Source organism: Podospora anserina, chromosome 1, assembly GCF_000226545.1.
Source record: "Podospora anserina S mat+ genomic DNA chromosome 1, supercontig 4".
Classification (NCBI taxonomy): domain Eukaryota; kingdom Fungi; phylum Ascomycota; class Sordariomycetes; order Sordariales; family Podosporaceae; genus Podospora; species Podospora anserina.
The window spans coordinates 2,070,180-2,088,486 of NW_001914853.1; the positions used below are offsets into that span (position 1 = coordinate 2,070,180).

Below are 18,307 nucleotides of genomic sequence, written 5' to 3' on the forward strand. Positions count from 1 at the left end.
ACGCAGTGGTGTCTAGGGGGGGGGGGGGGGGTAGTATACTTCCTGCGAGACTACGATCAAGGGCGTCGGTCTGACGCTTTTGTCTTCTGCGGGGGAGGCTGCAGACGGGCAGGATGTTGGGACGGGGACGAGGAGGGCCAGGACGGTTTAGTGCCCCTGATGAAAACAGGGTCATGGGGACAAAGGTTTGCATAGATCGTGTTTGAAGACAAGGCAAAAAACCAAGTGGAAAGACTATCGCCTCACACACAAATCACTCCTTAGAATCCACTTTTCCCCTGCCGTGACTTCTTTTCCTTCGTGGAGCATGCAATCGTCGCCGTGTTTATGTAACAGCAACATGCCCGTCTCAGGGCTGATGGGGATGGCTTCTTTCTTGGTTTGTCGATCGTTTGGGTAGAACACTGTTTCGCCTCCTACGCAACCGTCGGTGGAGGAGGTGAGGTAGAGGAGAAGGGTCCAGGTGGTTTTGACTGGTAGAGAGGGGTTCTCAGGGGTAGAAAGGGTAAGGTTGTTTGAGTCGTCATCTGAGAAGTGCTGTCAGTCAACTTCCTCAAGGGTCTGGCCAAGAGCGGCTCCCAAGTCCGATGACAGGGAGAAGAGGTTGTGATGATGTGTTGATTGTCTTGGATATGATGTGGTGATCGTCGTTTGTGGTTCAAGATGGAAAAAGAAACGACAGATTTGCGGTTGTGTCGGATCTTTTAGGCGAACTCGGTTCGTGCATGTCTCACTAGACCACCCTTTCTTTGTGTGGGAAAAACTGGCGATTGGACCAGGATTTGGATGGGAAATATATGCATGACATGACTTACAATGCGCATCAAAAAACTGTCCAGGCGTGTACCGATACACTCTGATATTCGGATTCAACCCTACGACTTCCCCTCCCCTGATTCACAGCATGTCAGTACCACATAATATTCTAGGCCATGTCTCACAGAGGCTCACCACAAATGAGCCAGATCCGGATTGTCCAGAACGGCCTCCTTCAGCCCGGTTTCGCTCCATAATCTTTCTGCAAAGAGTGGGTCCTGGACCTGGAACCTGTCATTTACCCTGACGGCCATCCCCCGCTTGGGTTTGCCTGGGGTTGTAGTCAGGGGAAGGGTCCGCAGGAACGAGACATAGTCACGGCACAGGTTCTTGGGGAAGAATGACCGGAGGACGACGACTTTGTCCTGGATCGGGGAATCGAAGTCGAGGCTGACTACCGGTAGAGGCGGTCTAAACACCGGCCAGTCAGGGGGCGTCTGTTTGGTGGTGGTGGTGGCGGCGGCGGGGGAGGAAGAGGGGGTTTGCTTCTTGGGGTGCTTGTCTTTTGCCATGATGGACAGTAGTGGACGGTGGCAGACGGATTGGCTTCCTCTAGTGCCGTGCCGATGAAGGTGACACGTCAAGTCAAGAGACAATGGCTGACAGTTGGGTGATAGTAATTGGCTGGTAGAGTGTCTTCGGTGTCGTTATGGTGATTGCTTGTCCGAGATGGCTGCTGTCTGCATTAGCATGTCGTCTGATATCTGAGCAGCGGCATGCATGTAGCGACCCGGCGCGCTTCCCAGTTTTCCAAGGATGTCCCGTTCCGGACCATTGGTCTACCCAAGCATGTCTCACTTCTCAGCCTCTGAGACTGCAGGTGGCTCTAGTTGGTGACACTGTTCGTTGACTGACAGGAGGAACGGCAGGGGAACATCCTATTGGGGGATGGGATATGCCTGGCAGCTTGTGGCGTGTCAATTGTCTCATAGAGAGAGGGGGGGAGAGAGATGTGTACCTGGGGTGTGCCGCGACCAAAGCGACAACCGACGAGAGTGGTGAGATGCTCGTACCCTTGTTACTGGTGCCATAGTTCACGAACGAGGTCGATCTGAGGTCGATTCCAGCGGGTGCGCCAAGGCGCCTCGATAACGTTAAATGCATCGCCCCGCGAAATAGCACGCCAGGGAACAGGGGGTGACAGCGCCGGCCAATGACAGGCCAAGACATTCCGAGACACCAGACCAATCTTTTCCAAAGCTCCAACGACAGCTTTTCAGAACTCACATCCACACCATCGACAAATCGCGACGCTGTGTCCATTCTTTTTCTGGGGCTGTCGGTCCGTCTCTCCTTTCGCCTTCTCTCGCTCCCAAATGCCGCTCCTCAGTTTCCTCGCCAGTAAGCTGCTCGGCGTCGAGCCAGCCTCGGAACAGGCAAAGAAACAACAGAATCTCAATGTATCAACAACAATAACAACAACAGCAACAGCGGTGCCTTCAACGGCAAGCCCCACTGGCCCACAACCGGTGCCCACATCCGCACCGACACCACCATCAGACAAAGCTACGGCGCCAGCTACATCACCGAGACCAAGCCAGCAGCCCTATGAGCGACCGCCATACCCCCCTGTCTTTTCGGAACGCTCACTCCGGCAAATGGGCTTGATGGCCGCCGGCGGTGGCTTTCTGGCCCTCTCCATCCTCGTCACAAGACGGGCCATTGCCAGGCAGATGATCATGTCCCGGCTCAAGTACTACTCATCCAACCCAATAGCGCTGCCGTCGCAGCCGTTGAAGAGGGATCCCTTGATTGCCTTCACCGCCCTGAACTATGCAACTCTGAATACCATGGCCTTTGGCATCATGTTTGTGGGAGGGTTGTCGTGGGCATTCAACATCTCGACTCTGGAAGAGCTGAGACAAGCCTCGCGGTACTCCATGGCCCGGTCCATCAGCTCGGCCATGGGAGGTGAGGAGGACAAGGAAGCCGAGAAGGAGCTCGTCGAGTGGATGGCAAAGCAGCTCAACATGGATCTGCCCAAGAAACCAGAAGATGGATCGCCGGCATCACCTCCGGCGGATGATAAGCCAACCAAGACACCCTGATGGACAGCCAGCTTGGAAAGGATTGGCTCTGAAGGGGAAAAAAAAATATCAACGACAGCACAACGCTAGTGTAAAATCTAGCCTGGGCTGTACGATAGATCTTTTTCCGATGTAGATGGTCTAACGGCACACACACATAACGAACCGGGGTCAGCCACATACGCCCTCGTCATGCAGGCGTGCATGATTGAATCAGGAAAACGCAGCTGTTAGATCAATCCATCTCGACTCTCCTGACGCCATCTTCCCGCTCTTGCATTTTTCCATGTCGTGTGCCATGTCGGGTACCGCACTCGTGTTATAAATATGCCCCATCATGGCCATGCTGTCTGTCAGTCCCCGTTTTGTCTGGACCGTCCAGCCTCTCTGATACACATATCCTTTCTGGGTGGGATCTTGCTTTTTTATTCTGGTGATATCCTGCTATTTGATCCTTGTTTGATTTTGAAACACATTCTCGCCATGTCACCCTTTGAAATTCGAGTCCATTGCTACACCCTCGAAAACCCCAGCAATGAGCACCACCACCTCGAATCCCCGATCAACATTCTCTCTTCGTTGACTGCCGATCCCCCACCCAGCCATATCATCACTCGAGCAAGAGGAGGAACTCGCGACAACCACGTCGCCTACATCTCCATCTCTTCGCTCATCGTGACCCAGCCTTTTGAGCGTCGGTCATACTGCCATGGAATTGTGGAGTCTGACAGCCCTTGGCCGAGTGAAAAGGGGGACAAGGTCTGGCTGAGAAGCGATATACCGTTGCTGGTGGGGCATAAAGGGGTACCGGTGTATAACATCACCAAGGGCGTGTGTTGCGAGGTTTGGTATGCCAGCGTTCGTTCCTTCCAGTTCCCACCCTGACTAGCTGGTTCCTTCCTGCCGTTTGCTCCCCTCACCCTTGCCCCTTCCCACATTCATGTGTGGCTCCTTCCCACATTCATGTGTGGCTCCTTCCCACATTCATGTGTGGCTCCTTCCCACATTCATGTGTGGCTCCTTCCGCCAGTGCTGTTTCAAGCCGTGGCTCCTTCCCACCATGGCCCTTCACCCAGCGTTGCTCCTGCCAAAACAACACTTGCACTTTTGGTTCCTTCCCCACATTATTACCCCTTTAAACACACATTAGCACATTTACCCCTTTGACACATTTCCACATTCCCACGTTCCCCCCGTCCCCCCTTTCCAACCGGCACAACCCCCCGCCCTCCACTTCCCGCCCAATATCACTTTGAAACATCGACATCTCTCTGACAAACCTCTGTTCAACAACCAGGATCGACAGCGTCGGCTGGCGCTGGGACAAACAGTCCATCTCATCCGCACCACAAGCCAGACGCCCCGACCCAAGGAAGCTGATCCTAGCAGGACCGGCAAGGAACGGGGGTGTAGGAACCGGTATCATGAGCAGGGATGACGACAGCGCGGCAAAGATGCAGATGGCGATTATCTCTGCCGGGGAAGGGTCTCCAACGCGAGATGAGGGAAAGATTCAAGGCGGTCAGGTGTTACGGGGTGGGTATCGCCACCACCACCACCAGCAACAAACTCAAAACCAGATTCGGTGTTTAACCGTCAGGGAGCTGGAGGAGGGGTGGGAGGATGTCATTGGGAAGAGGGTAAGTTTCCTGCCTACCTACGCGGAACACAATATTTTGGACGTGAGAAAAGGGGCTAACATTGTGTTGTTGGTAGGGCACCCTTCTGGCCTCGGGGTCGAATAATGGGGGTGAGAATGTCAAGGTCAAAAGGAGGGCGGTGGTGAAGAAGATGCCAATGTAAAAATGCCACAGTGAAGATTTGATATAAAGGGAAGCTAATAGTTGACATAATCTTTTATAAAAGCCACTTTCATCAAACAGTGACAAAACCCAAAACAAATGACATCAAACTCCATTCCCCAACTCCAAAAAAGACCCGTACAAAATAAAAACTTTCCATCAAGCTCTTAGAAACCCAGGACTCTGCTCACTCGCCCCGCTCACCCCGGTCCTGTCGGCCCAGGTGATATCCACCACCGCCCTCTCCGTATCCCACGGCACAACGCTCGCCCACCTCGGCCACCGCCTCACAAAAACTCTGTTCACCGCCCTGGCCAGGGCACTGGCCGGAAACGCGAGAACCCCCCAGTTCGCCCACGCCGCCGCCCTCGTATTTTTGCTAGCAAACGGCTCGAGCATATCATTGACGAATGCCCTCCTCCAGTTGTTATTTGACAGCCAGATCCGCCGTTCTTGGTCCAGCGCTAGATACAGCACCGAGGAGAAAACAGTCGTGAGGATAGACAGGCAAATGATAAGCGAGGCGGGGGAGGCAGTATGGGTAGATAACTTGAAGGGTGCCGGTCTGGGAGGGGGGGGAGGAAAGGATGCATCGTCGGCAACAGAGGGGGCGGGGGTGGGGGTTTTCCGGAAGGCAAAGGGGTCGACTGGGGGGGTTTCTTCCGTCTTCGCTTGTGGCTCTGGCTTGGGGGGAGGACCGCCATCGCGGCGCATGGGGAATTCGGTACTTTCTGACCTCTCGTCCACGTCGGAAGCGGAGGCTCTTCTGAAGGGGTTGGAGAAGGAGTCCAGGGAGGGGATGTACGATGCTGTGGAGAGGCGGCGCGGTGGGGATGAGCGTTCACTCCTCGGACTCGGGACGCTGGTGGGGGTTCTGGGACGGGAGGGGGGGACTCTGGTCGAGCTGGTGGGGGGGGAAGGGATGTTGAAGGTAGGAGGGGTGAAGGTAGGGGGGTGGTAGTTTTCGGCGTAATTTTTGGGGAAGAAGCGCCAGTGGATGTACCTGAACAAGTATTTCACCCAGGCGAAGGCGTAGCCGACCATGTCGAAGGGGGTGGTGAGGATGAGGAGGATGGTGGAGTAGAACTCTGCTGGGGCGGAGAGGGCAAAGAGGATGACCCAGAGGAAGGAGGTCAAGATATGGCAGATGACTGTGGGGACGGTGGTGGAGGCGGAAAAGACGCCATGGCCGTGGTGGCCTTGACAAGTGCGGCGGCTTCGTCGGGTTGACGTGCGGTTGCTCGCCAGTGAAGGGTCGTCGGGCTTCACTGGCTGCGTTTCCGCGTTGGTGCCCTCTTCAATGACGGTCACCATCTGACCATGCCCGCAACAGCCGTCACTGAGGGCATTGTAATACAGCTTTGGCGCGAAGTACTTGAGCAGGGAGCAGAAACAAGCCGCCTCGGCGTGTTTGCTGTGGGTTTTGGTAGAGTAAAGATGCATCACCTTTTCCCGAATCAGAGACTCAATACGCCGGCGGCGGGTGGCGTATTGATCTTCAACAGCATCCTGGTTGACGAGGATGTTGGTAGTGACGACTTCGAGCGGCGACTTGAGCGTGTCTTTGAGAGACAGGTCCTCGACAGGGTCGTGACGGAGAATTTTCTTGAGTCGTCTCACGCGGGCCTCAAGTAGAATCTTATCGTCCATGTCATTCCTGTCGGCGATCTTCTTCTTGAGTGTCTTGATCAGCTGCTTGAGCGGTTCAATATAATCAGGTTTGAAAACACCGTCCACCCATTCGCTGTAGTCATTGACCCATTTCTCGAGCTCGTTAGTGATCCCACTCAACTTGACCTCGCGCTTGATGACTGGGGCAACCTCCCATACCAGATCCTCAAAATAGTCTGCGCTTCTGCCGCTGTCCAGATGTCGCTTTACGCAGCCGTCGACGTAGAACTCCTCCTCTGTCGAAAGTTTCGTTCCCAGCAGTTCCGTCTCAAGCTCATTATACCTGGTTCTCAGCTCGTCTCCTTCTTCGTGTCTCTTGATCACCACCTCCAGAGCATCCGCGAACTTGGACGTAAGATAGCGCTCATATTCTATCGTGCCCTTCCGGGCCTCGATTTGCGAGGCGATACCCTGTTTGCATTCTTGCAACCAATTCAAGCACAGGACCGCGTCCCAGCCCGGGTTGACGCATAACTGAAATTCCTTGTACGCTCTACAAACGTAGAAAAGCTCGTGCTCCTTCCGGCTAGTGGGGGCGAGAAGAGTATAAGGGGGCTGCCCGGTGACCTCGAAAACTTTCTTTAAAGCCGTCTTCATCTCTGGCTCGTATCGTTGGAGCAAGGGTTTCAGGAATGAGTTGTCTAGCTTTCGATTGTCTTCATCGGTAACCATAGTGACGTGTCCCAAGATTGTGATGAACCCTTCAAGCACCTTGTATAGATCAGGGTTGAAACGATCGTCGAACGGGAAATCCTCTTCAGGGCCACGGGGAGTTGAGGGGGAGGAGCCACCGGAAGCTATGGAAGGTGATTTGGCGTGGGATTCCTTGGGCACTGAGGGCTTTGGAGCCTCTGGAGACTTCTTAGCATCGCCGGGTGACTGCGGCTCCCTGGGTGGGGATGAAAGAGCACCCTTCGGCGATGGAGAATTCCCCTCCTCAGACGCGCGTATGACCGCTTCGAGCTTTGCAAGATTCGCAGAATGAACGCTGCTTATCTCATGCTCGAATGGATAAGTGTTAGGAGATGTCTCTGGATCCCCCGTTTTCTCGATGTCAGTACATATAACCTGTCCGATGGGAGATGGGATACTCACCCGGTGCATTCTTTTCAGGCTCGTCCACGAAAACCAGGTTAGGCGGTGCCTTCCTCTGCGTCACACGTCTGCCCGTTATCAGCGGCGACCGTTCTTCCCTTGGCTTCTTTGAAGGAGTCACGGGCTCGGGCTTGCGCCTGGAAGCCTTCTCCGCAGTGTCTTTCCGTCGGTACTGATGCTGTAGCCGTTCAATGCTGGATGCAATCATATCTCCCTCGTGCCTCAGAGCAGTAGGCGACCCAAGCCCGGACCGCACGCGGGACCGCCACCCAAGAAGCATCTCGTTGAGCCCTTCCAGCTCTTTGATCATGTTCCGAGCCGCATCACGAGTTTCTTTTGCCTCCTTTAGGCCCGGCTCCTGCTCCTCTTTGTCTTTCGCCGGGCTGTTGAACACATCGTACATGGAGTTGACCAGATCGGCCAGCCCGCTCACAGTCTCGGGAGACGGATTCTGGTTCTTCTTGAGTTTGCCGGCCTGTTCCAGGATCGGTTTGGCCTTTTCCGCACTCTCACGATGCTGATCTACGTTCGCTTCGGTCTGGTTGATCAACTGGTCAAGCCTGTTGAGCTGGGGAATGTATGCTCTGCTCGCCCTGCCGAAGTTCTCCACTTGCTGGCGAATTTGATTGATCTGGTTGTCGCTGTCAACCTCGAGCCGCCTGACCTTCTTTTCCAACTCCTCGGCTCGCCGCTTGACTCTGTCGTACTGTTCCCAAAGGTCCTTCAATTCTTGTTCCTTCTTTTGAAGCTTCCCAGACATCTCTGACCGCTGCTCTGACAGCATATCCCGCAAGTGCCGAATTTCGGCTTGCACCTTCTCCTTCTCCTTCTTGAGGGTTTCTTCATTCCCTTCTCTCAAGACCTGCATGGCAGTTTCCAGGTGGTTACTGGCGGCCTTTATATCTTCATTTTCGGCTTTCAACACGGCGTTCTCATCCTTCAGCTCCTTCATCCACTCTTCATATTGCGCCTTTTGCGCTTGGAGACCAGCGGCAGTCACTGTGACAGATTCGATGGCACCCGTTGAAGTGAGCTCGGCCGCTGGGTTGATAGCCTCGAGAGCAGCCCTGAGTCGCGCAACCTTGTCTTCCAGTTTCCCGACCCTGGCTTGCGCCGCTTCTGCTTTGTCTTCGGCACGGGTGATATTTGCCAAGTAATCGTCCCGTTCTTTTCTCGCAATATCGTCGCTCATAGTGTGGACAACCCGGCCGTCTTCGATCACGGTGCCGCCAGGAGTTGTCTGCAGACTCTTCCTACTGCTTAGAGTCTGGTTCAACCTCCGATTCTCGACCTGTTTGACTCTCAGTTGTTGGGTCAGGTCCTTGACCTGGTCCTCCAAGTCATGGTTCATGTCCTCCAAATTTCCGATGAGATCCTCGGCCTCTTTGTTTTGGTCCTTCAGGTGGTAGTTTTCGTTGGTCAACACTGAATTCTGTTCCCTCAACACGTCCCGTTCCACCCGCATATCCGTCAGCTTTTTACACATAACGCTCCCGCTTCGCAGAGTGTTCATCCAGCCTTTCATCGCACGGTCGTAGTCTAGTTCGAGAAATCTGAAGCACGTAACAATAGGCTCATTATCGTTGTAGTCAAACCATTTGCCAACCACCTTGCTTGCTTTGATACTTTTCCAGAAGCCCTCGATAGGAGGATCGGTGGCAGTGGCCAGCAGCTCGCTGAGCCTTGACTCCCCGGCTTTGCTCCACGAGCTGAGGTTCCAAGGATCATAGGAATACCTAATTTTATATATGCTCTCGGATTCTCTGGCATTTGGACGCCTAGGTCGAGCTGGCCGGCGTGGGGGGGTGCTCATGGTTCCCATCTCTGGTGAAGCGCGCGCTTCCAGGGCTTGCGAGTCATGGTGGTCCCCAGACATTGTCGCAGAGCTTTTTGCTGGTTGTAGACGTGTAGAATAAGCAGGCGGCTGGTAACCAAATAACTCGCACCGAGAAAACAAAACCCGGTGACATTTGCGAGAGCGAAGGTCAGGAGCTTCATATCAAGCAGCACCGAACAAACACGGGAAACTGGTGGACTGCACAATGAACGGAGCAACTGGACAAAGAAGCGTTGCGGTCTTTTGCCGCCCAAGTTTCGCGACATCATCGCGTTACAGACAAAGACTTTGGGCCTGTAGATGCTTGCGGATGCAGGCCCAGAGCTTTCCACTCGAACAACTAAAACAAAGAACACTTCCCCCGCCCGATACCGGTCAAATTGTAAGTAGCTGTACCAAAGCGGCTAACCAAACACGGGCAACTTACTGGTAACTAATTACACGGCCAGGAATTTCCAAAGCCATAGCTCTTCCTCCATACGTACCACACAGCAAAAATCGTCCACAGCTCTGGTGTTGCAAACCCTCAGCACACTCAATGTCGCGTCAATAATACCAACCACGTGCGCCAGGTCCAGTCTGGTCCTCTTCTTGACGGTGTGGTATTATAGGCTGCTTGATGCCAAAAGCCTCGATGATAGCGCTCCACATCTCCATGTCGATTGACATGATAGCCTGATGTCTCATAGGCGCTCTGGCTCGTGATGCCGACTCGGCCTCGTCATCTCGTGCCTTGTACGGCACTGTCACTCAGTGTCAGCATCTTTCACGGTCCGCGCAAGGCTTCAGGATTGTCACGTACCAATACCTGGCAGGCCATTGCCGTCAAATTTGAGCTCGATATTGCCCTCGTGCAGCAAGAAACTGACGTAGAACATGTTCTCTACTGTTTGGCCATACGAATGTGGGTTGATTACGAAGCGTAACAGATCCACATTGCCACTGCCGTTAAGACCAAGCCCATCCATCACCTGCCGCAACTGTTCTTCCGAGAGTTCAGTCCCACGGTCCGCCTCAAGTTGTCTGCACTTCTCTCGGGCCAAATCCTGAGCTTTTGATTCATGGGCTTCCAGCCGGACCAGGATGTTCTTGCAAATGGAGGGAAGATCGTTCCTGGTATTTCGCTTGAGGTCTTCTGCCCGGAGTTCCTGAGGTCGTACCTCTATAAGATTGCTGACTTTGAAAGGCGCTGACCGTTTGGTGACCTTTCGGGCCTTCTTCTCTATCGAAAGCGGCCCCAACAGGAACCCTGGCACGGGAGGCCTAAGGATGGCTGGTATCGCGGCGTAGCGACCGAGGTGTGTCCAGTTGGCCATGTCGCCTTCGTCGCCGATATCCTCCTCGTCGCTGCCCAGAGCTCCACGAGGCTGTCTCCTCCTTCTTTGGGTGTTTGATAACTCGGCAGCCTCGTCGTTCTCGATACCACCGCCGTTCCGCATAAACGTAGAAGCCTTAGATATAAATTCATCCAAGTCAAGACCGCCGACGTTTCCTTGTCCAATCTTCTGTGCTCGCTTGACACTCATGTCTGCGATCGAGACTAGGACCCTGGCGTCAATTGCCGCCTCATTGGTCTGCTTGACCCTAACCAGGGTCGCGTCCTGCTTATCAAGTATGCGAATCAACGGATTGTGATCCTCTCCGATAAGTCGGTCCTGATTCTCCTTTAATTCTCTCCATGACTCCCGCATAGACCGTTGGATCTGGCGACGCTCCTGCATTGGCTGTTCCGGGTCGTACTCATCCCCATCGCCGTGGTCCGCTTGTACTGATGGCTCTCTAACTCCGCGACGGCTGGTCGATGGGTCGCCGCCAATATCAGATGTACGTTTCCGAGAGCTTCTTGTTGGGGGCTCGTTCTCTTTACCTCGCCCACGGACGGCGAGGTGATTGCGGTCGTCCATTTTGCTAGAGATGGGATCCAAGATTAAGCCGACGATACGGCGAATGTGGTGAGTTTGGTGAAGCTTGAGCGAAAGGAAGGATAGTATTTATTACAATTATTGAACGGTAATTGAAAGTTGAGGTTGACTGGTGACGGGAACTGAAGAGGGGAGGTGGTATATCTGAAGTTGGAAGACACATTAATGAGTGGGAAGACGCGATTGCTCGCCAAGGAAAGTTTAGGCAGCTGAAGTGGGGTGTTGGTTCAGCTGGAGAAGTGGGGCAGAGCTTGTGAGCTGGAAGCGACAGGGTTCTTTTTAGTGGGCGTTTGCCCACTGAAGGGCATCTTACAGCGTGACGTTGCAGCTGCTGCCACCCGTTTGCGCAACAAGTGATTCCATCGCCGTGCAAAGACAAAGTTGCGCTTTGGTCTCCTAACGTTCTAATCAGAGAGGCGAGCTGATTGAATATAGAGAGAGACCGCGAGCTCTCCGTCACTCCCGTCGTTGTCGAAATGGAGCCCTTCTCGTTTGCCAGCTCCGACTCGCTTGATTACCCCGTCAGGATTCGTATGTGGGTTGCGCCGATGTTTCTGTTGCTGTTACTTTGCTATCATGGGCGCGGAATGTGCTGATAGAGAGTGGTGTAGCATAAACCTCGAAGGTGAAGAGGCACCTGTCTTATTTTCTACCCTCCTCGACAATCCCAACCTTCGACACATAGGATCCAACCAAAGGTCTGGCACTCCGTCCGCCCTTCTCCAAACAATGCTGATACCATCGCGTCTAGCCCCTTTTCCGATCTCTATGTCACAGTACAGGTGTGGGCAGGTTCCAAGCCGTTGACTGTCCCTGTTCAGACATCTTTCAAGACCTTTCGAGCCGAGCGCAGATGGGGCGAGTGGCTCGAACTACCTGTCACATACTCAGTCTTACCCCAGAATGCCTGCCTTGCGATAACACTTTGGGACCTTTCCCCAACGGGAGACGGACCTTATGGTCACAGAATTCCTTTCGGGGGGGCTACATTGCCGCTGTTCGATAAGGATAACCAGCTACACAAGGGTCGCCAGAAATGTCACGTCTACAGACATCTTCACGCGGACGGACACGACGACACTACAACCCCCGCTCTAGTCCCTAGGTCACGACCAAAAGACGGAACACCCGAGGACAAGGATGCCGCCGAGTTGGATCGTATGGAGACGCTATTCAAGAAGCATGAAATGGGCGAGATTCCCCGCGTGGATTGGCTGGACCAGCTTGTCTTTCGTGGATTCGAGAGGCGCGGCCTTCAGACGGCCAGGTCATCTCTCAAGGCCAAAGCCATCAGGCAAACAGAGGCTTCTCGGGATGACAAGTCCAGTGCGCAGAACGAGAAAGCGAAGCCAGAACCATCTGGGTACTTTCTGAACGTAGAGCTACCAAGATTCGACTTCCCTGTGGTCTTTGCTGACTATGAGTATCCGGCACCACCCATCTCTTCGTTCCAGCATCTTTCCTCGTCACAATCCAACATCCTACTCAAACCTCCACCAGAGGTCCATTTCGGCCCCGGTATCAGCGTCGACGACGACGAGGGCTACGAAGGCCGGCTGATCAGGGTGTATGACCCCGAGGTCGGTGCAAGAGACAACCCCGCCGAGAGCAAGCATCGCAGATTGGTCCGCAGCCAGCATCGTAATGGGATTCTGGACAAGGACCTCAAGCCAAATGCCAAGGTGCGGGATGAGCTGAATATGATCATGTCATACTCGCCAACCCACACGCTTTCGCCAGAGGAGAAGGACCTCATCTGGAAATTCCGCTATCACCTCACAAGAAACAAAAAGGCACTCACCAAGTTTGTCAAGTCGGTGAACTGGCTAGATCACTCCGAGTCGAAGCAGGCTGTTCAAGTCCTCGGGAAGTGGACGGACATTGATGTTGACGACGCCTTGGAGTTGCTTGGCCCGACGTTTGATAATTCGGCCGTGCGGGCATTTGCTGTTGAGCGATTGCGCAAAGCTGACGACAAGGAGTTACTTCTGTATCTGCTTCAGCTCGTCCAGGCGCTCAAATATGAACATATCTCGACACGGCCTGGCCATGAGGTCACACACGACTCGTCTTTGGCTCGATTCTTGATATCCCGGGCTGTTCACAGTCTTGCACTCGGCAACTACTTTTGGTGGTATCTCATGGTCGAGTGTGATGATAGTTCCATGGATCAGGGTGAGGAAACTCAAATGATTTACAAGAAGATTGCGTACGATTTCATGGCAGAGCTGGTGAAGCGCCCGGACGGGAAGGAGACCCGAAAGACGTTGCTGCGACAGGCTGAGTGGATTGCGATCCTCTCCAAGATTTCTGGGGAAGTCAAGGAGGCGAACGAATCCATCGCGAAGAGGGTAGAGCGCGTCAAGCACTTCTTGGCCGACCCCAAAAACGAGCTGGTGACCATCGACCCACCACTTCCCCTGCCCCTGGATCCTTCGATAGAAATATGCGGCGTGGTTCCGGAAGACACAGTTGTCTTCAAGTCATCATTACATCCTATCAAAGTGGCCTTCAAGACCACCTCTGGTCGGAAATACCCTATCTTGTTCAAGACCGGCGATGACCTCCGTCAGGATCAGCTCGTTATCCAGATCATCACCCTCATGGATAACCTATTGCTGAAAGAGAACCTCGACCTGAAGCTCTCCCCTTACAAGATTTTGGCCACCGGTACGAGTGCCGGCCTGTCACAGTTTGTGCCATCCATGACCTTTCAGGGCATCGCCTCCAAATACCGCGCCAACCCGGCACAGGCCTACCTCAAGCAGAACAACCCCGACGCCCAAGGGCCATTCGGCATGCGCAAGGAGAGTCTGGATACATTTGTCCGGTCGTGCGCCGGCTACTGCGTGATCACTTACATCCTCGGCGTTGGTGACCGTCACCTCGACAACCTGCTGTTAGCTCCAGACGGCCACTTCTTCCACGCCGATTTTGGGTACATCCTCGGCCGCGACCCGAAACCTTTTGCGCCCGCGATGAAGCTCTCCAAGGAGATGGTCGACTGCATGGGCGGGTCCAACTCGGAGTATTACCGGCAGTTCAAGCAGTACTGCTTCTTGGCGTATAGCGCGCTGAGGAAGAACAGCAACTTGATTCTGAACTTGTTCAGTTTGATGGTCGACGCGAACATTCCCGACATCAAGCTGGAGCCGGATAAGGCGGTGCTGAAGGTTAAGGAGAGGTTCCACTTGGAACTGAGCGAGGAGGATGCGATTAGACATTTGGAGAGGATCATGGACGACAACCTGAACGCGCTGGTGCCAGTGGTGATTGACAAGTTGCATGAGCTGGTGCAGGCTTTTAGGGCGTAGTTTAGAGACGGATTTGGTGTTCAGGTGGCGCTAGGTATGAATTTTGGGACGGAGAACCAGATATATAGTGGTGGCATTCATGTTCAGGAAGTGATGCCATCGTGCCATTCGCAGCGTCTCTTGAGCCATATGTGATCTTTACGTCTCGCCAAAAACAAAAACACCCTTCCCACTCCTAAACCCGCCCAGGGTCCCCTGAACCGCCTCCTTGAGCGTCTTCTCCTCCGTCTCCCAGTTCCACTCCACCTCCTGCACTGGGCTCTCCTTGAACTTACCCTCCCTCATCAAGTTCAAAATATCCTCAATCATCTTCTTCTTGCCCTCTGGGTTCTCCTTACCCCACTCACTCAACCAAAAGCCTTCGAACCTCAACCTCTTGAAGATCTGCGGCCCAGTCGGGAACGGGAAACTTTGTCTGCTCATCCCGCCATACGTAACCATGCACCCCTTCGGACTCAGCGCCTTCACCACAGCACTCGCCGACTTCCCCCCAACACAGTTCATCCCCAACAACAACGGCTCCTTCCCCCTCTTTGTCAGCTCCCCAAGTCGATCCCTAAAACTCCTGTCCAAGAACTCCTGCTCGGTCAGAACAACATTGGCTCCCAACCCGGTGAGCTCCTCCTTGAGCTTCTCCGTCTCTTCAGGTGTCTCCCTTTCCCGAACGACGTTGATACTCCTCAATCCCCACAACCTCCCAAACTGAACCGCCGCCCTGCCCACCCCAGAATTCGCCCCGTTTTGGAGAAACCACGCCCCCCCGGAGACGTCTTTCCCCTCGCGATACCACCGCATGCTGAGACCAACCAGATCGACATAGTCCTTCAGCATCCGATACGCACTGCACGGATTCACCGACACCGTCGCCACCTGAACGGGCGTCAAACCCTCCCTCTCGACCCTCATCAGTTTCCCCTCCGCCTCCTCAACCAAAGCATGAGTCCTAAAGGTTCCAAACCCCGTCTTGGCAGGGATAACCCAATCCCCCTTCTCCAGACCCTTCACTCCCTGCCCGACAGACAGGACCTCGAAGCAGGCCTCATTCCCCGGTACTGCCGACGGTTGGGCGGTGCCGAGGAGGGTGGTGAAGGGGGGCTTGGAGCCGTAGGTGCCCTGGATGGTGTTGACGTCTGCTGGGTTTACTGGTGCTGCGAGGGTGCGGACCAAGACGGAGCCGGAGGGGAGGGTGGGGGAGATGGAGTGGGTGTGCAGCGACAAGACGTCAATAGGTTCGCCAAAGGAGGAGAAGGTGAGGGCTTTGGATTGGTGGTAGCCGTAGGGGCCGGTGAGGTGGCGCTTTTGGGTGAGGGTAGGGGCCGCTCGGGGAGTGGCCGTGGTGAGAGCCGGACGGAGGAGTTTGCTGGTGGGGAGGCGGAGGGCCTTGGATGTTAGGCGGGGGGCTGCCATTGTGAGATTGAACGGCCGTGTGAGAGGTGAAGTGACGGCAAAGGGGCGAGGTGAGGTTGGTGAGAGTGTGTTGTGAATTGTTGACAGCAGCCTGCCCCGCTGAGAACCTGGGTGGATTGTGGAATTGCAGGGGATAGAGCTCGAGAAAGACAGCACCCAAACTGATGCTGAATACTGTAGCTTCAAGTTGCAACTCTAGTGTAAAAGAAAAGTAGCTATTGCAGTGTCAATTGAATCAGATATCTACAAACCCTCTCAACCTTATCACAACTTCCACCCGCCCAGCCGCTGCGTCGCAATCCTAACAAAAAAAAAAAAAAAAAAAAAACCCGAACCGCTCACCCGAGCCGATGACGTCTGCCTGAGCTCTCTCTCCACGGCCAGAGCTCCATAGCTCCCAGCCAATCACACCTCACTTCCCGTCCCAAGAACTCTATCTTATCATAAACCTCCATTTACAATTTCCCATGCCTATCTACATCATCTTAACTACAAATACCACCCCCATTATATGTCGCAAGCTCCCGTAATTTGACCGAAAAATCCCATCCGGCCTTCCTGCCCCCAAAGTGGCGTGACCCCTTAACACGTCCCCTCTATGTATGACATGCATCCCGAAGGTCAAAGCGGGATACGACCTTCATCACCATCCCTCCCTCCCTCACCTCTCTACCCGTCAATCATCTCCCTTAAGCCTTGGCTTGGGCGTGATTATCACTTCTTATACCAATCATATCATAATACACACGAAAAGTTGAGAAAGAAAACAAACCCCCCAAACTCAGATTCTCATTCCACCCCCCAATAACTATGCTCAGCTGCTAAAAATATGGTATAAAACGAAGTTGAAAAAAAGCCATGAAATCGTAAAGTTGTCGCGCTCTGAACCTTCCCCCCCCAAACTGCGCATCCCTCCCCTTGTCAAAAAGCTATGTATGTATCGTCCTCAAAAATAACAAATTCCCCTCCCTCCTCCCCATGAGAAAGAAGAAGAAAAGGTTCTCCCGCTTTTGGCAACCTGATGTGTGCAAGAGGGAAAAAAAAAGCGTGTTCGTGAAACAAAACCAGGAATAGACCAGCAGAAAAAGAAGGCGTGCCAGCCCAATCAAAAGCAAAGAGTCGTACACCTCAAGATAAGGCAACAGAGAGACATGACAGGAAAAAAACAAAAAAAGAAAGAAAAACATGACAGAATGGGGTAGTAAACATCAATGAAATCGTCAGTCGCAAATTCAGACTGCCCGTTTACAAAGAAACGAGCCCGGGTATCTTCAATCAACATGTCGCAAATTCACCCATCCCCCTAGCTTCCACGGTATTTTTCCAGGATATAATTCCATTCTTTGCTTGTCCCTTACAGGGCTGTCCCAAGACGGTTGGTTGATGTGTTTTTGTGGTGCGTTGCATGGCTTATTTGATGTCCTTGAACAGATCGCTGCCAAAGCCATCCTCGTCCTTGGCGTCGTCGCTCGACTTGAGCTCCGTCAGTTCCGGGATCATTGGTGGCGGGGGCCCGGTGGGCTTCTTCTCGTCTGTCGCGGGCGGAGGAAGTGGAGTTTTGTCGCTCCGGAATCTGCTAAACCAGCCACTCGACCGCTTCACTTTCCGAGAATCGGCCACACTGCTGGCGCCCCTGCTAGGAGGCCGCGATGTCCTTTTGCTCGCTTCCACTCCCTCTCCCTCCACATAGGCCGAGTTCAAAAGCCCGCGGCTAAAGAGGCGGCGAATGCTTCCGGGTCGCGCCGACAAGGTTGGGGAGGCGGGATTGTCTTCGGCCGGGCGTTTTACACCGGCAGTAGTAGCGATGGGTGGGACAGGAGCCGCAGCAGCAGCAGCAGCAGCAGCAGCGGCGGCGGCGGCCGTTGTGTTGCCATTCGACTTGACGGCCTCTTTCGGGGTGTCTGGCGGCGTGGGGACGGCCTCCTCTCGTATCGGCGAAGGGAGGGGCGGAGGGATGTCCGTTCCGTCGGTCAGCGCGCCAAACTTCAGGTCGAGGGCTGGAAGCTCAAAGCGCTTGGTTGCAGTGCCATTCGCAGGCTTCGCAGCAGCGGCGGTGTCCTTCTTTGATGGCATGTCGGGTTTGTCTTCGGAGACGGGTCTCGCCCAGAGCAGGTTGAATATGTTAAAGGTGAACGAGTGGGCAAGTTGTTTACCGAATGGCAGTGTTGGGATCGTCCGAGCGCCAGTGGTAATGGCGAGGGCAGTCGAATTGGATTGGTCCGCTACGGGGCGACTCGCACTACTAGACATCGGGATGTCGGAGGAATTGATGGCGTGTGATGGATACAGAAGCTCTGGAAACCGAACGGGAAAGAGGCGAAGGCCTGAGCGAGCGTGTTTGGTGTTGACAGGTGGGCTGGGCGAGCGATAGGTTTGTCTGGGTGGCCGCGCGGGATGTTTTGGTGCCGAGAGCGTT

At 54.1% G+C, this 18,307-nt stretch overlaps 7 protein-coding genes across 7 annotated transcripts; 2 read left to right on the plus strand and 5 right to left on the minus strand.

Annotated features, from left to right (window-relative positions):
- Positions 1-234: 234 nt before the first annotated feature.
- Positions 235-1,328, minus strand: PODANS_1_19990 (uncharacterized protein; the record flags this gene model as incomplete). Its single annotated transcript, XM_001907428.1, has 3 exons — positions 235-527; positions 816-892; positions 952-1,328. 3 exons carry the CDS (start codon positions 1,326-1,328, stop codon positions 235-237), a joined length of 747 nt encoding a protein of 248 aa, XP_001907463.1.
- An 804-nt stretch (positions 1,329-2,132) lies between these two features.
- PODANS_1_20000 (uncharacterized protein) lies at positions 2,133-2,864 on the plus strand (the record flags this gene model as incomplete). Its single annotated transcript, XM_001907429.1, has 1 exon — positions 2,133-2,864. The coding sequence occupies one exon, from the start codon at positions 2,133-2,135 to the stop codon at positions 2,862-2,864; it is 732 nt and encodes a 243-aa protein (XP_001907464.1).
- A 1,940-nt stretch (positions 2,865-4,804) lies between these two features.
- PODANS_1_20010 (uncharacterized protein) lies at positions 4,805-9,287 on the minus strand (the record flags this gene model as incomplete). Its single annotated transcript, XM_001907430.1, has 2 exons — positions 4,805-7,347; positions 7,412-9,287. 2 exons carry the CDS (start codon positions 9,285-9,287, stop codon positions 4,805-4,807), a joined length of 4,419 nt encoding a protein of 1,472 aa, XP_001907465.1.
- Positions 9,288-9,794: 507 nt separating this feature from the next.
- On the minus strand, positions 9,795-11,152 carry PODANS_1_20020 (uncharacterized protein; the record flags this gene model as incomplete). Its single annotated transcript, XM_001907431.1, has 2 exons — positions 9,795-9,973; positions 10,051-11,152. 2 exons carry the CDS (start codon positions 11,150-11,152, stop codon positions 9,795-9,797), a joined length of 1,281 nt encoding a protein of 426 aa, XP_001907466.1.
- A 494-nt stretch (positions 11,153-11,646) lies between these two features.
- Positions 11,647-14,484, plus strand: PODANS_1_20030 (uncharacterized protein; the record flags this gene model as incomplete). The annotated part of the gene is made up of 3 exons (XM_001907432.1): positions 11,647-11,705; positions 11,782-11,868; positions 11,922-14,484. 3 exons carry the CDS (start codon positions 11,647-11,649, stop codon positions 14,482-14,484), a joined length of 2,709 nt encoding a protein of 902 aa, XP_001907467.1.
- A 138-nt stretch (positions 14,485-14,622) lies between these two features.
- On the minus strand, positions 14,623-15,891 carry PODANS_1_20040 (uncharacterized protein; the record flags this gene model as incomplete). The annotated part of the gene is made up of 1 exon (XM_001907433.1): positions 14,623-15,891. The coding sequence occupies one exon, from the start codon at positions 15,889-15,891 to the stop codon at positions 14,623-14,625; it is 1,269 nt and encodes a 422-aa protein (XP_001907468.1).
- A 1,410-nt stretch (positions 15,892-17,301) lies between these two features.
- Positions 17,302-18,141, minus strand: PODANS_1_20050 (uncharacterized protein; the record flags this gene model as incomplete). The annotated part of the gene is made up of 1 exon (XM_001907434.1): positions 17,302-18,141. The coding sequence occupies one exon, from the start codon at positions 18,139-18,141 to the stop codon at positions 17,302-17,304; it is 840 nt and encodes a 279-aa protein (XP_001907469.1).
- Between the last annotated feature and the right edge of the window lie 166 nt (positions 18,142-18,307).